The sequence below is a fragment of the Ochotona princeps genome, chromosome 8, assembly GCF_030435755.1.
Source record: "Ochotona princeps isolate mOchPri1 chromosome 8, mOchPri1.hap1, whole genome shotgun sequence".
In the NCBI taxonomy this organism is placed as follows: domain Eukaryota; kingdom Metazoa; phylum Chordata; class Mammalia; order Lagomorpha; family Ochotonidae; genus Ochotona; species Ochotona princeps.
Genome location: NC_080839.1, coordinates 47,319,421 through 47,333,198, shown reverse-complemented (window position 1 = coordinate 47,333,198; position 13,778 = coordinate 47,319,421). Strand labels below are relative to the sequence as shown.

General features: G+C 56.2%; 1 protein-coding gene across 1 annotated transcript in view; it reads left to right on the top strand.

The window, feature by feature from the left end:
* The window catches only part of TTC7A (tetratricopeptide repeat domain 7A), a 95,513-nt gene that overhangs the window by 45,682 nt on the left and 36,053 nt on the right, over positions 1-13,778 (top strand). Inside the window, exons 9-11 of the mRNA XM_058667982.1 lie at positions 3,452-3,589; positions 4,132-4,215; positions 8,517-8,621. Of these exons, the coding sequence (XP_058523965.1) occupies positions 3,452-3,589; positions 4,132-4,215; positions 8,517-8,621 (327 nt within the window). The remainder of the gene's footprint in view (positions 1-3,451; positions 3,590-4,131; positions 4,216-8,516; positions 8,622-13,778) is intronic.

The following is a 13,778-nucleotide window of genomic DNA, read 5'->3' as shown; positions in this document are numbered from 1 at the left end:
ATGGGGCTGCCTGGCTGCGAGCTGTCCCACCTGGGGAAGTGGACATCCCCTTGTGGGGGGCCTCCTCTCCATGCACCCCCATGCCTTTGCCGAGGACCTCAAGCAGCCAAGCTGACAAGTGGACTACTGGATGAGAGAGTATGAGGGGAATTCCTTTGCCCCCCCACAACCTTGGGGCCAGTGTCCTTTAGCCCAGGAAAGGCCACCCTGGGAAAGCAGCCAGAGGCACAGTTGGAGGTGAGTGCCTGAATCCTATCTGGGCCTAAAAGTGTGGAGAAGTGAGAGTAGTGCATCTCCTTATGGAGTTGTGGTTGTGAGTACCAGCTGCTGAGAAGCTGCAGAGAATGTTCTGTGTTGTTCCTAGAGCATGGAGGAGGAGGAGGATGGAGAGAGGAGGGAGCCTGTGTGGCTCTAAGGGTTCCCAGAACCCTCATGTCTGTTACTGCACTTGACCTGGATGATTTCCTAATGAAGGGGGCTGGGACTGGTTCAGGACAGGCCCCAGCTTGGCCACTGGGGGACAGGGAGGCGGGGACCCTAAGCCCAGAGAGAGAGAAGTGAACATCCAGGCCCTGGAGAGGGAACAGACACTTGGCTCCTGAGCTGCAGGTGAATTTCCTTTGTGGCTCCACCTCAAGCCCTCAAAGCTTCCTTCTTTCTGCCCTGCTCTCTCCTGCCCTGCCCTGTTGCCATAGTTACACACACACACACACACACACACCAGCACAGCCCCAAAACCACCCAAGCGTTCACAGTAGCCCTGCTGCAAAGCCATGGTAACAATGTGGTCAGCTTCTACTCCTGGGCCTTGTCTGGGGAACCACACCTCCCTCCCCTACACAGACACCAGGTCATGCCAATACTGAGGACCCTAGAGAAAATGCCCTTTCTGCTGCCTGCCCTAGACCCCAGTCATCAGGAGTCACCCGTTGCTATGCTTCTGGCCTGATTAACGGCCGGTCTGAAACACCTGCGACACCACCACCCCACCCCCCTGCCCACACACAGACACAGACACATCCAGAGATCCTGTTCTCTCAAAGCCATCAGGGGACACGGGGTAGGAGGGGTGTCCACACCTGACACCCAAGCTTTGTCCCCAGTATCACCTCCCAACCCCCTTTCCTCCCCAAGGTGGATTGAGTCAAGTTGTATGGTGGGGCAGGAGACAGCTGTGCAACACCTGGCAAGCATGATTTGCGCTGCTTGAGGCCTGGCTTCTCCAGGGACAGAGTCCAGGATGGGGGCTGCAGGGAGGGCACCTGTCTTGGGAGAGGCCACAAGGCATCCAGGGTGGCAGAGGGAACCACGCCGTGACCAAAGACGGGCCCTGGTGAGGATGGGAAGCTACAGGAAGAACTTGGGCTTTATTGGGAGGGCAGTGATGGGTCAGCCCCCACACCCCTGAATGTGCCTGTTCTGTGCAGGAAATCCGCAGACTCTGCATGTGCCCAGCCAGACTTCTCTCTGCCACTGCAGGAGAGCTGCCTGTGCAGATGCCTGCTCCTGCCCCTCCTTCCAGTCCTCTCCCTCCCACCAGAGTACCAGATTCCACCCAGCTGGGCACTGTAGCCTGCCCTGCTGCTGCCTGGAGGAGGCCACCACTCCAGACTCTCCACCCCCACCCCACCACCTCTTGCCCCATCCTGGCCAGCCAGAGTTGAGCTGCTGGAAGTGGAGATGTGGGCAGGGCCAGGGTTGTGTTCCTGCTTGGCCGGGTGAACTAGCTCCTGTTCAGCTTCTCCCTCTTGGTGGCTGTCACAGGGTGACTTTCACAGGGAGGGGCTCTCTTGGCACTTCCCTCTCCCCTGCCTTCTGTTAACCCTTTGGGGCTCCTGACCAGCTCCTATCTGCTAGGCTGGTTTCAGGGTTCAGCCTGTCTGGGGATTTCCTGGTGGCCTTGTCACCTTCTCCTTCATCCACATCTGTGGCCCCATCTGCATCCACAGGGCAGTGGGTGGGTGGCATGCAGGAGAGATAGCCATCAGGACCCCTAGCTACAGGTCTGCCTCCCCACCTAACATGCCCCCTAGGGTGGGTCCCCTCCATAGGCTCCTGCAGGCCTCTGTGGCACTGCGCTTGAGCACTATACCACCAGGTTTCCACCTCCCCAGCTGCTTGCCCTGTGAGGAAGAGGTCGAGACAGAGCAGTTCCTGCCCAGAGGGGGGCTATGAGGACCACCTGGGAGTGGGTAGAAGGAAGGAGACAGGTGTGGGCCTGAAGAGGGACAGCTGGGTTTAAGGGCCCAGTTGCTCCATTTTTGCGGCAGAGTTCTTGGTGGTGAGGTTCTGCGTGGGGAAGCGGGGACGCATGGCCAGCAACAGTGGTACTGGACCGAGAGAACTGGAGGAGAGGAGCCCAGCTTTGCCTCAGCCCAGCCCAGCCCCTGAGGGTGCTAGGGGCATTTGTGGGATTGGTGTTGTTTGTGCCCTGTCCTTTAGTGGCACAGACACCCTCACGGCTCTTGCCACTGGGCAGCTACTCCCTCTGCACTGTGTCTCCCTTACCCCTGGCCTGAGTGCCACCCCAGGTGTGGAGGTGGGCAGGAGTGAGACCACATGCCACGGCCATAGAACCAGGGGATGTCGCACCTTTGATGCAAGGGGTCTCCTCAGAATCGTGCGGAATCGCTTACTCATGAAGCGCACACTTCCTGCCATCCACACCCCGCGTGGCCATCTGGCAGAACCCGCGGTGCTGGGTGCCAGTGAGGGATCCCTCAGGTGTGGGGCCAGAGGTGAGAGTTGTGGGGGAGGGAAGGGATGGGGATGACAGGGTGCTTATTCAGAGGGATTCAGGGGCTGGAGAGGAAGAGCAGGACACTGAGGGTCAAACTGTATCTCGTGTACAACCTGGAAGACTCCCACCTGGCCTGAAGCTCTTGCTGTAACCACGAGTTGTGGACACCCAAAGGGGACAAGAGACCCAGAGCAGGGACAGGGTCCTGTGCCCCCAGCCACCCATAAAGGCATCAGTTTGAGATCTGGCTGCTCCACTTTGAATCCAGCTCCCTGCCAATGCATCTGAGAAAACAGCCAAGATGACCTGAGTCCTTGGACCACTGTAACAATATGGAAGATCTGGAAGAAGCTCCTCGCTCCTGGCTTTGGTCTGACTCAGCCCTAGCTGTTGTCACCATTTGAGGAGTGAACAATCAGATGGAAGATACCTCTCAAATCTGCCTTTGAAATAAACATTAAAACAAAAAAAAAAACTTTAAAAAACATCAGAGAAGGTAGGTTAAAGAGATGTGATAGTATATGCAAGGCCTGGTCCTAAACCAGGTAGCAGGAGGGCAAGGAGATGATGAGAAGAGCTGTGGTTCCATGTCCTGTAGAGGGAAGAAAAACCAGCAATGACTGGTTAGCAAGGAGGTCTCTGTGGGGAGCACATCTTTGCTTATGTTCTGCCCTTACTCCGTCAGCCACGGTGCCTTCTACCCCTCTACAGGCAACCCGGGACGTGGTGCTGAGCCGGGCGCCTGAGCAGGAGGAGGACCGCACAGCGAGCCTGCGCAATGCTGCAGCCATCTACGACCTCCTGAGCATCACGCTGGGCAGGAGGGGCCAGTACGCCATGCTGTCAGAGGTAAGCAGCCTGGGAGTCAGGTGCAGCCAGCGCCTGTCCTCTACCCACTGCCTCTCGCCTGCCAGGCCGCTCTGGCACTTGCTATGACCCTGCTCTGTGAACTAGGAAGCCTTGGGGAACCTAGCTCACCAGGCTACTGGGAGGCGTAAGTGAGCCCCCGCTATGTGAGATGCTGAGAACCAGTGCCAAGCACAATATAAAAATGCTCCTGGCTGTTTTTTGTCAGCTGTGAACACTTTGGAAGCTGATTCACTAGTCTCTACATTCGTTCTTTACCATGGCCTGTGAACTCATTCACATATTCTAGAAGTAGCAGCTGATGGTCAGAGTGTGTGACACATAAGCACAGGATCGCACGGTGTACTCATGGCAGGGACTCCAGAACCCCTGGGTTTCCTACAGGAACTAACTGTAGCCATCACCCCCCACCCCCGCCGACAGCCTTCCAAAGGTAGTGATTTGGTCAGTGATTGCCCGAGGAGGGGATGGGCAGGCAGGGTGCCTGGCCAGTCAGCAGAGATGACCATCCTCCTCCTCTGCAGTGCTTGGAGCGAGCCATGAAGTTTGCGTTTGGAGAATTCCACCTTTGGTACCAAGTGGCCCTCTCCATGGTGGCTTGTGGGAAGGTAAGTCCTCGAAGCCTCGCTCTCAGGGCTCTGCTCCAGGTCAACACCCTCCTCCAGCCTCGGCTCTGAGGGTTTCTTTTCTGCAGCCAGGGGTCTGGGGAGAGGTGACCTGGGACTGTTCTCTAGCAGTTAGTCTGAATCTTCAGCAGTGCAAGGGGCAAGGGCTAGAGGAAGGCCTGCGGACACCTGGGGTGGAGATCCTGTGTGCACAGAGGGCCTGTGGGTGCTTCTCCCTGAATGTGCTTAGAAGTACTGGTGCAGGTAAGAGACTTGCATGTGGGGGCAGGGCAGACTCCTGGAGGGAGGAGCACTGTTCCATTTGGGCTGTGACTCCCAGTGAATCAAGGACTTGCCTGTGAGGGCGAGGTGCAGCAGGCCCTGCCCCGCCCCACTGAGGGAGAATGCAGGGAGAACTGTGTGATGGATGTGTCCAGGACTGGGGAGGACAGGGCATATTGCCCAGAACAGGGGGCACCTGAGCAGACATTTGCTCTAAGGCCTCTCCCTGCCCCCAACCCATGTGTCAGCACCCCCTAGTTTTGCCACAGACCTGAATTCACGCTTATATAAGCCTCTATTTTAAGCAATGACACGAAAGGAAAACCTTTCCGGATCTGAGGGTTGAGGGGAGGGAAGGAGGGCGGAGCTGGGCTTGAGGACGCTGTGAGCGCAGGAAATGGGGTGGCACGAGCTGGCAGATCGTGCCGAGGGCTGTAAATACCCAGAACCCTTTCATGGCGCTGAGGGAATTCCTCGCCCCCTGGCCCATCTGTGCCACGTTCCATTTCTAGCCTGTCTCTGAGGAGGGCCGTCTCAGCATGCCAGCACCTCCTCCGTACATGGGGGCTGTGCCAGCCAGCACTGGGTCTCAGTGGCAGGGCACACCGTTGCCTTGCCTTGCCAGAAGGGGCAGAGCAGCAGATGCAGCAGTCCGACTGGCAGGGCGAGGTGGGGAAAGATAGTCGGGCCTGTTGGGTGGCCTGAGCGACTCTCTCTGCTTGGGCACTCGACTTCTCAGGCCCCCCAGCACTGCCACATCCATCCCAGAGGGCCTCCTCCCTGAGTACCTTGCATGATCTGTGCTCAGCAGGGTCTTGTCAAGGCCCAGGGAGAGAGGACTGGCAGGGTGAGGCTCCACCCCACCCTGAGCTGAGGCGTGAGTGGGACCTTCTAGGGAACCATGTGGGAGGGGGATGAGTGGAGGCCAGCAGCCAAGAGTGGCATTCCTGGCAGAGGGGACAGCAGGGGCTCCGGCGGAAACCCTGGGAAGGTGGGCCAGGGTGGGAGGAAGGCCTGGTGCTTGCACAGAACCTGGGCAGGCAGCTCACTCAAGTGGCAGAGTTAGCTTCTTTGTGTCTCCCAGAATAGAGCAAGGGACCCTGGTAGTAGTGCGCACAGATGGAGAGAGGGCCAAGGCCAGAGCGGTGGCTGCATCCTTCAGTGGCAGGAGCTGAGGAAGCCAGGGACCCCTCCTCCAGAAGGTGTTGTGTCTGCATCTTAGTGTCGGTGTCTGCAGGAAGTCCCGTAAGGTGCCTGAGCTTTACATAGGAAGAGCCTTGAGAGTCTGCAAAGGAAGAGGTCTTATACTTCCCTGCTGGGAAGCAGCTGAGCTCAGTGTGGTCCTGGCATCCAGGAGCTGGCTTCCCCAGTGGCCACAGGAATGGCTTCCAGGCAGGGAGCAATTGGGGTGAATGACAACTCCTTATGCATGAGGCTGCATGGACTGGAGACACACATAGGATTACACCCACCCATGTATTTGGTACAGCAGATCATTCTAGAAAGTATATTCTCCACCCACTTTGAGAGCTCCAGTACCTGCATGAGACTGCCTGGGTGTCCCCAGCAGCCCTGCTAAGGGTGTTCAGGCCTTACCTTTTCAAAGAGCCTCAGGTGAAAATCAAGGTTGTGTACCAGTGACCGTGCCCGGAAGGCCCTCCAGAAGGTGAGGCTGGGCAGATATAAATACACCTGGCACCAGGGCCTGCAGGAAAGGCGAATGAGTTCTGCGGCATGATGTAGGTCGTTCCTTCTCTCCATCTCCACGCGGCAACTGCAGTGGCTGTGTTGCTAGGTAACCAACTTCACAGGAAAAAAAAAAGAGCTAGTGAGTGAGCCAGGGCTGCTCCCAGTGCAGAGTCCTCAGATGGCTCCTTAAATAGCAGCAGCTTCTGGTCTGCGTGGGGGTGGAGTATGGAGGGTCAGCTTAGAGAATCCCATATTTTAACCATTTTTGCGCAGGCCAAGATCAGCAGAGGCCAAACCTGAGGTGGCTAGGTGTGTGTGGAAGGAGACACTAGGAGGGGCATCCCAGGAGAAGGTCCTGGCCCTAGATGCTGGTCTGCTGGCCCCTCCCAGCTCCTCCCAGAGCCCCCACTGGGCTGTCACGGTCTCTATAGCTTGACCTCCTGCCCCCTTGCTTCCAGGCTGGGGGCGTGTAGGCGATGGCGGCATCTTCCTTCTCTCCCCAGCCTATGTGTGCCCTTCTTAAGGGAAGGAACCATGGCCTCACTACTTCCCACAGTGACACTACAACCCCTTACTTGTGCTGGGTCCCTGGGCAGGCCTGAGTGTGAACCAGAGACCACTCCCACTTCCCCGGAAGTCTGTTCCACCTGGGTTGAGCATAGCTCTTCCTCAGGTGACAGGGACAACAGATGAGTCAGAGAGAGACACAAGCTCTGGGGTAGACACAGGAAGGGGACACTGGCTCTTCCTCTAGTGGCTTGCGCCCCGCTATGAACAAGAAAACCTTCCTGAGCTCCACCCCCCATTCCCAGGGGCACCCCGGAGCTGCTGGGAGAGGGTGAGAACCTGACTTCCTAGTAGGGCCCAGTATCTGAGACTTGTCCTCGTGACACACGCATGTAGCAACCAGCTTACCTGGGGTCATGCAGGTAGTGGGGTATGCACGCAGCTAAAGCTGAGTTTCCTGCAGCAGTGTTGAACTCAGAAGCTCCCAGCCCTGAGTGTGCATGTGTGTGAGTGTGTGTGTGAGAGAGCGAGCACACGCGTGTGTACGCACATGTCCATATGAGTGTGTGTAGCAGGGAAACAGACCCCCTCTCTGAGCACTGGAGTCACACAGAGGCAGTAAAGGTTGTGGTTAGAAGCTTAGAGCCAGCCTGAATCCAGATCCCAGCTCAGCCAGGTATGGGCTCTGAGGTCGAGGTAGGGTCTTAGTGCCTGCCTCAGGGGAGCGTTGTGCAGATGAGATGACTTGACATTCGCAGGGTGCATAGGACAGGGCTCCGAATAGCAGACCCTTTTATCTGCTGGTCTATAGCAGCTGTTCCGTTCAGCCACAGACAGGACGGGAGTCAGTGAGAATAGGTAGGGCCCAATAAAACTTTATTTACAAAAATGAGACTAGAAGCCAGATATGGTCTGTGGGCTGTGCTTCACTGGTCCCTGACCCAGAACAGTGACTGGCATGGAGTTACATACAAATGAGCTTAGCTGCTCTTGTACTCAGCGTTGCTACTAGCGATGTCCCTGCCTGGCCTGGACACTGTCCTCTCCCAGCCCTCCCTTCATACATTGGCAGTCCTCAGCAGCCCCAGCCTGAGTCTCCAGGCCTTGGGGATCCCCTCCACCCGGCCAATCTGAAAGTTTTCTCCATCTCTGCCAGCTTGGCTTCATCTCTTGTTCCCTGCAGCCTTTATATGTCCCTCTGGCCCTGCCCCCCACCAGTACCCAAGTTTTGTTTTAAGATTTATTCATTTATTCATTGGAAAGACAAAGTGACAGCGAGATCTCTGTTACCCAAATGCTTGCCAACAACCAAGGCTGGACTAGGCCAAAGTCAGGAACCAGACTCCATCAGGGCTTCCAGATGCGAGTGCAGGGATCCAAGCACGTAGACCATTATTCTCTGCTGCCTTCCCAGGAGCGTTAGCAGGGAGCTGGATCAGGAGCACATCAGCCAGCACTCAAGCCAATATTCTGCTGTGTGGGGTGTCAGTGTCACCACAGTGGCTTAACCTGATGTGCCATAACACTGGCCTTGAGTGCCCACTTGGGGAGCCCCTGTGGGTAGTTTAAATTTGAGTCCCTTTTCCATAGCTTCATTCTGAGGTCACATCACCTACAGGCACAAGTCACATCCTCCCTTCCTGGACAAGGAAACCAAGGCCCTGAGCTCCTCCCACCTGACTCTCAGCCCCAGCCATGGGCAGGACCACCCCAGTCCTCTTACTGGGCTGTCTTCCTGGCTCTCAGCCCTGGCCATGGGCAGGGACCACCCCAGTCCATCCAGCCCCAGGGCTGAGGTGACAGCGTTGCTTGTTCTTCTTCTACAGTCTGCCCACGCCGTCTCGCTGCTGCGGGAGTGCATGAAGCTGCGGCCCTCGGACCCCACTGTGCCTCTGATGGCTGCTAAGGTCTGCATCGGGTCCCTGCATTGGGTGAGTGAGAGACAGGACTGGCCAGGGCCCAGGTTCCAGAGGGCCTCCTATGGGAGCAGACGGGCATTGCCAGTGCCAGTCTTGATGAGGATGTGAGGATGCGCGCTGTGTCTGCTGAGATAGCCCTCCCTGACTTCCCATTGCCCTGAAACTCCCAATTCACAAGGCGACTGGGCTCCGGGGTGCACCCAGAAGGTGCGTGCAGCAGGTACAGCTTCTGCAGCTCCTCCTACCACTGTTCGCAGCTTGGGTGTCCTACGGATAGATACCAGGCCTGGGAAGTCCTGGGGATGGGATAGCCACTTCTGTGTCCTTCCCTGCCCTGGGCACTGCCTCCATGCATGCTGAACACCTCACCTTCCCTCCACTACAGGAGGCCGGGTAGGGAAAGCCACATCTCCCTGGACCCCATTCCCACATGGCAGATGCTGGGCGAGGCAGCGGAGAGGCCAGCCCGGCCTTGGGGGCAGTGTGGCCAGGCAATGAAGAGCTTCCCAGTTTCTCCCTGTTTGATCTGGAGTAGAGCCCAGGTCTTCACTGTGCCTCCATTTCCTCCCCTGTGGAATGGAATCATAGCAGCCTGTTTTGCTCAAGTGTGTCATGAAGGACGCCAAGTCTGGAGGGGGCTGGCTGGGTCAGGAAGGCTTCCTGGAGGAAGTGGCCTTGGCATGGGCTCAGAGGGTGGGAAAGAACCTGTGGCAGGTGTGTACATCACAGCTTTCGTTCCTCAGCCCCGTGAGTATAGGGGACCCTCTTGCTCCTCCACTCTTGTGAGAAGGCTGCTGCATCTTAATTTTCAGTATCTAGGGGGCCCCTCATGAGCAAGCACACAGGTATGAGGGGTATTGGGCACCTGCAGCAGAGGCAGGAAGGTGGGCTCCTGGTTGGCCGGCTCAGCTCCTGCTTCTTCCTGGGGCTCCTGAGAGGGGCCTGCAGCTCGTCACTGAGCTAAATCCCCCATCTGGAGGCAGGCATCTGTGCTCTGTAAGGCTGCCAGCTCAGAGGCACCGGGGGCCACCCAGCTACCGGCCACCCTTGCCAGGAAGCCCTAAATTTAGGTCTTCCCACCCTGGAAGAACTGCTTCCTCGGCAGCATAATTACAGTAATCATGTGCGTGCAGATTACATGGTAATAAAATTAGGACCAAATCAGTTCAAATTGAAATCAGATGAGTTAGGAGCAAAATCATCAATGACAACATAAATAGAAGAGCCCAGAAGGAGGCTTCAGCGGGCAGGCTGGCTAGCAAGATCTGGGAGCTGTGTGGTGGGGTGGCGGCCCCGCCAGTGGGTGGGAGGCTGGCGCCCAGCAGCCTGTGCTGGCTTGGAGGCCCCACCTGCTCTGTGGCCACAGCCCTGTGTATATTCCTGCCTCAACACAGGACCCCTGTACTGAGATTGTCTGTGTTCCTACAGGGCAAGGTCTCTCTTCTCTGAAGTCTCAGCCCCCACAGTTCAGCGCCTGCAGCCTGCTGGCTAGACCCTCACTAGGTAGTCCTACTGAGGTCTTCTGTGTGGTCTTCTGCCCATGTGGCGTCTTATACTCTGCTCCTTTCTCCCCATCCTAGAAGCCTGCACGGGGCAGGTGTTATTCAGCACATCAGCCAACACACACGCCAGTTGGCCAGGGAGGGACGGGCTGAGACCTGAGATTTCCATGTGCTCTGCAGGTAACCCTTGCTCCCTGTGTTGGTGCGGGCAGAGCGCAGGCTGCGGGGTAGCCGAGAGCATCCTGTTCCCCTGGCCAGCTCTGTTCCCAAGGTTTACTGGTGGCAGAGATGGGGTGGGTGCTGTTTGTGCATGAGACGGGGTGCAGGTCCTGGGACGCCTTGAATGCCCTCTTCGACTCTACCCTCTGTAGCTCTCCTGACTCACGTCAGGCCCAGCAGGCCTAGCAGGCCTAGCTGTTACTCAGCCAAGCCCCATGAGCTGGGGACAGAGATCTGGGGGCGAGCAGTTTGGCCTGGGTTGTAGGAGGGAAGACTGACACCAGGGCATTGGAAAAACAAGTTGTGCTGGTTGCAGCTGCAGTGGGTGGCCGCATGCCCAAGGGCAGAGCACTTGCTGTCCTCTCAAGTCATCCTTGTGCCCAGGAAATGTGTGGGAAGCCCCTGACCTGGGCCTAGGCCTGAGCAACATTGGCCCCTGGCAGGAGGCTGGGCAGAGCTGGTTGGCTGGGTGGGGAAGGGTCAGGGGTACAACGGGAGAACCATGGCCCTGAGCTAAGCCCAACACTGCCATGGGTGGGGGAGGCCTTGTCAGGCTCTGCATTGGTGACAGGTTGACAGTAATGAAACCAGAGAGCCCTGCGTGGCGGTGTCCTGCGTGGGCATGACCAGCATCTTGCCAGAGTGCCCGTTTTTGGAACAGGAGGAAAGGGAAATGTGAATACTTGTTAGCATCTCTCCAACACAGTGGCTCAACGTTCTCTTGAAGTAAAAGGCAGAGGCCTCTGCATGACACCATCTTTCACCTTCTTCCACTGAGTGGGAGTGAGTACAAAGAGTACCAATGGAGGCAGAGAGGCTGGGTTTCTAGTCTCTGCCTGCCCACTCTGGAGTTATGTGGCTGTGGGGCGAATTGCTGGCCCTCTCTGTGCCTCCTCTGTTTTCACATTTGTGATCTGCAAGCCCTCGCACCCACTGCTGCGGGTGGCCGTGATGGTCCTGGATAGGATGAGACGCGTCATCCTGCACTCACACATTGTACGTGCCTGGGGACAGCAGCCCCTCAGCCAGGATCGCCTATGCCTGTCTTCCTACATCACATGCAAGGTGGGCAAAGCTGGAAGAGGTGGAGGAGGGGAAGAGGGAGTGCCAGCTCTCCTGCCGCCCCCCTGCAGGCATTGGGAAAGGTGCCTACTGCTTCTCCTGGGGAGACAGCTGGGTGTTTCAGTAGAGCAACTCACAGGAGGCTGTGGGCCTACAGGGAGAAGCTGGAGTGCTCTTCAGACTCAGCTCTGCTCACTCAGAACTAACTCTCTGTGTTCCCGCGGCCAGAGAGAAAAAGGGCGATGACTCCAAGGGTAGCCCTTGGGCCCATGACAAGGTGATCCTGGGCGACAACCCCAAGCCAGGAAGCAGCCCTGAACATGGCACAGGAAGCTGGGAGCCAGCCCATGTGGGGACCACATCAAGAAAAGAGGACACAGGAGGAACTTGGGAAGTCACAGGGAGATGCCCCTTACTAAGGAGGCCAAAATTCTGTGCCCTTCAGTGCGTCCTTGTCCCTCAGTGTCAGGGGGAGAAAACTGAGAAATTGCTATGGGCAGCTGTGAGGCTTTGTGAGGCTGGCAAGGACAGGTGTCTCTATGCTTCCTGACTGGGTCCCCTTGGCTCCCGGCAGCCCAGGAGCTTCGGCCCTGAAACAGTGGGTTGTGGTGCTATGCATACAAGCTGGTCCTCGGTCACTCCAGAACTGCAGGGGAGGAAGGAGCAGAGAGCATCTCCAGCTGCCTGCTTCAGCCTCGGCAGGGGAGGTCTCAGAGTGACGTGAGGAGGAGAGAGGCTGGGCTTTGGACACCTCCCCTGGAGGTATTTTAATGAGTGAGGAGGGCTTAGCACTGGGCTGCACACGGTCACCAGTAACCACAGAGCCACCAGTTAGGGACTTTTGAAGTGGGAGGAAGAGGTGTGCAGAGCCCAGAAAGGGCCCCAGGAGGTGCTCAGGAGGGAGGAAGATGCCAGGGGCAGGGGCAGGGGCTGGACAGTCAGCAGATTTCAGATAAGGTCCATAGTTTGAGATTTCCATGGTGGAGCACTATTAGTAGATTGGAAAACAGAACTCTTTCTGGAATAGATTCTCAAAGAATTAGGTAGAAAATATCCTAGCCTACTGCCTGTGGTAGGGGCGGGTCTGGCCCTGACAGGTTTGTGTTTTGGACTGTGGAGTAGGTCAGAGAACCGAAACAACCCAGCATGGCAGGCTGTGGATACACCAGCTTGTCCTTGGGTAGTAGTCACTCTTCTTCCATGACTGGATTCCAGAGGGGCTTTGGTGCCACAGCCACATTTGTCAGCACTGTGTAGCCACAGGGGACAGGGACTTCACCTGCTGATGTTAGTCACATTTGGCTGGAGCTTTAAAAAAAGACTCTAGAAAATTAAACTAATGGTATATGAGTATACATAGATTTCCAAAAAAGTTTCATTTTCCACAAACTTTCTGAAGTTTATGCATGTGTATATGTATGTGTGTATGTATGCTTTTGCATGTATTTGTATGTATCTGGTCTCTGTGTATGTGTGTATATGTATGTCTGTGTATTCATGTCCCTGTGCATGTGTATATGTGTGTGTGCCTATATGTGTATGTAACAGTGTATCTCTGGTATCTGTAAATGTGTGTATGCATGTTGTAAATGTATATGTGTGTGCATTGATGTCTATTTGTGTGTCTGTGTGTATGTGCAGTGTGTGTGTCTGTGTATGTGCAGCGTGTGTGTCTGTGTGTATGTGCAGTGTGTGTGTCTGTGTGTATGTGCAGCGTGTGTGTCTGTGTGTATGTGCAGCGTTGCTACTCATTGACATCTATTCAAGTGCTGCTTGAGCGTTTGCCTTGTCTTATTGTGAGCTATCCTAGCAGTCCTATGGGGGACTCACTGGTTTTTTATTTTTTTAAGGTTTATTTTATTTTTATTGGAAATATAGATATACAGAGAGGAGGAGAGACAGAGAAAAAGATCTTCTGTCTGCTGGTTCACTCCCCAAGTGGCTGCAACAGCTGGAGCTGAGCTGATCAGAAGCCAGGAACCTACTCCGGGTCTCCCACGCAGGTGCAGGTTCCCAAGGTTTTGGACCATCCTCGACGGCTTTTCAGGCCTCAAGCAGGGAGCTGGACGGGAAGTGGAACAGACGGGATTAGAACTGGCACCCATATGGGATCCCAGTGCATGCAAGGCAAGGGCTTTAGCCACTAGACTACCACACTGGGCTCAGGACTCACTGTTTTGACCCCCATATTATAGAAGAGGGAACAGTTACGGTGGCACAAAGCAGCCCCCAAGGTCACAAGGTCCTTAAGGGCCAGTCGAAGATCTGAGAGCACAGCGTGGCTCTGGCCCTGTGATCATGGTTGCTGAACTGTGCCTTGCCTCTGGATGCCAGGCTGTGAGTCCTTGCGCCACAACTGAGTCTGGAGTGGGGTGGGTCTTCAGTC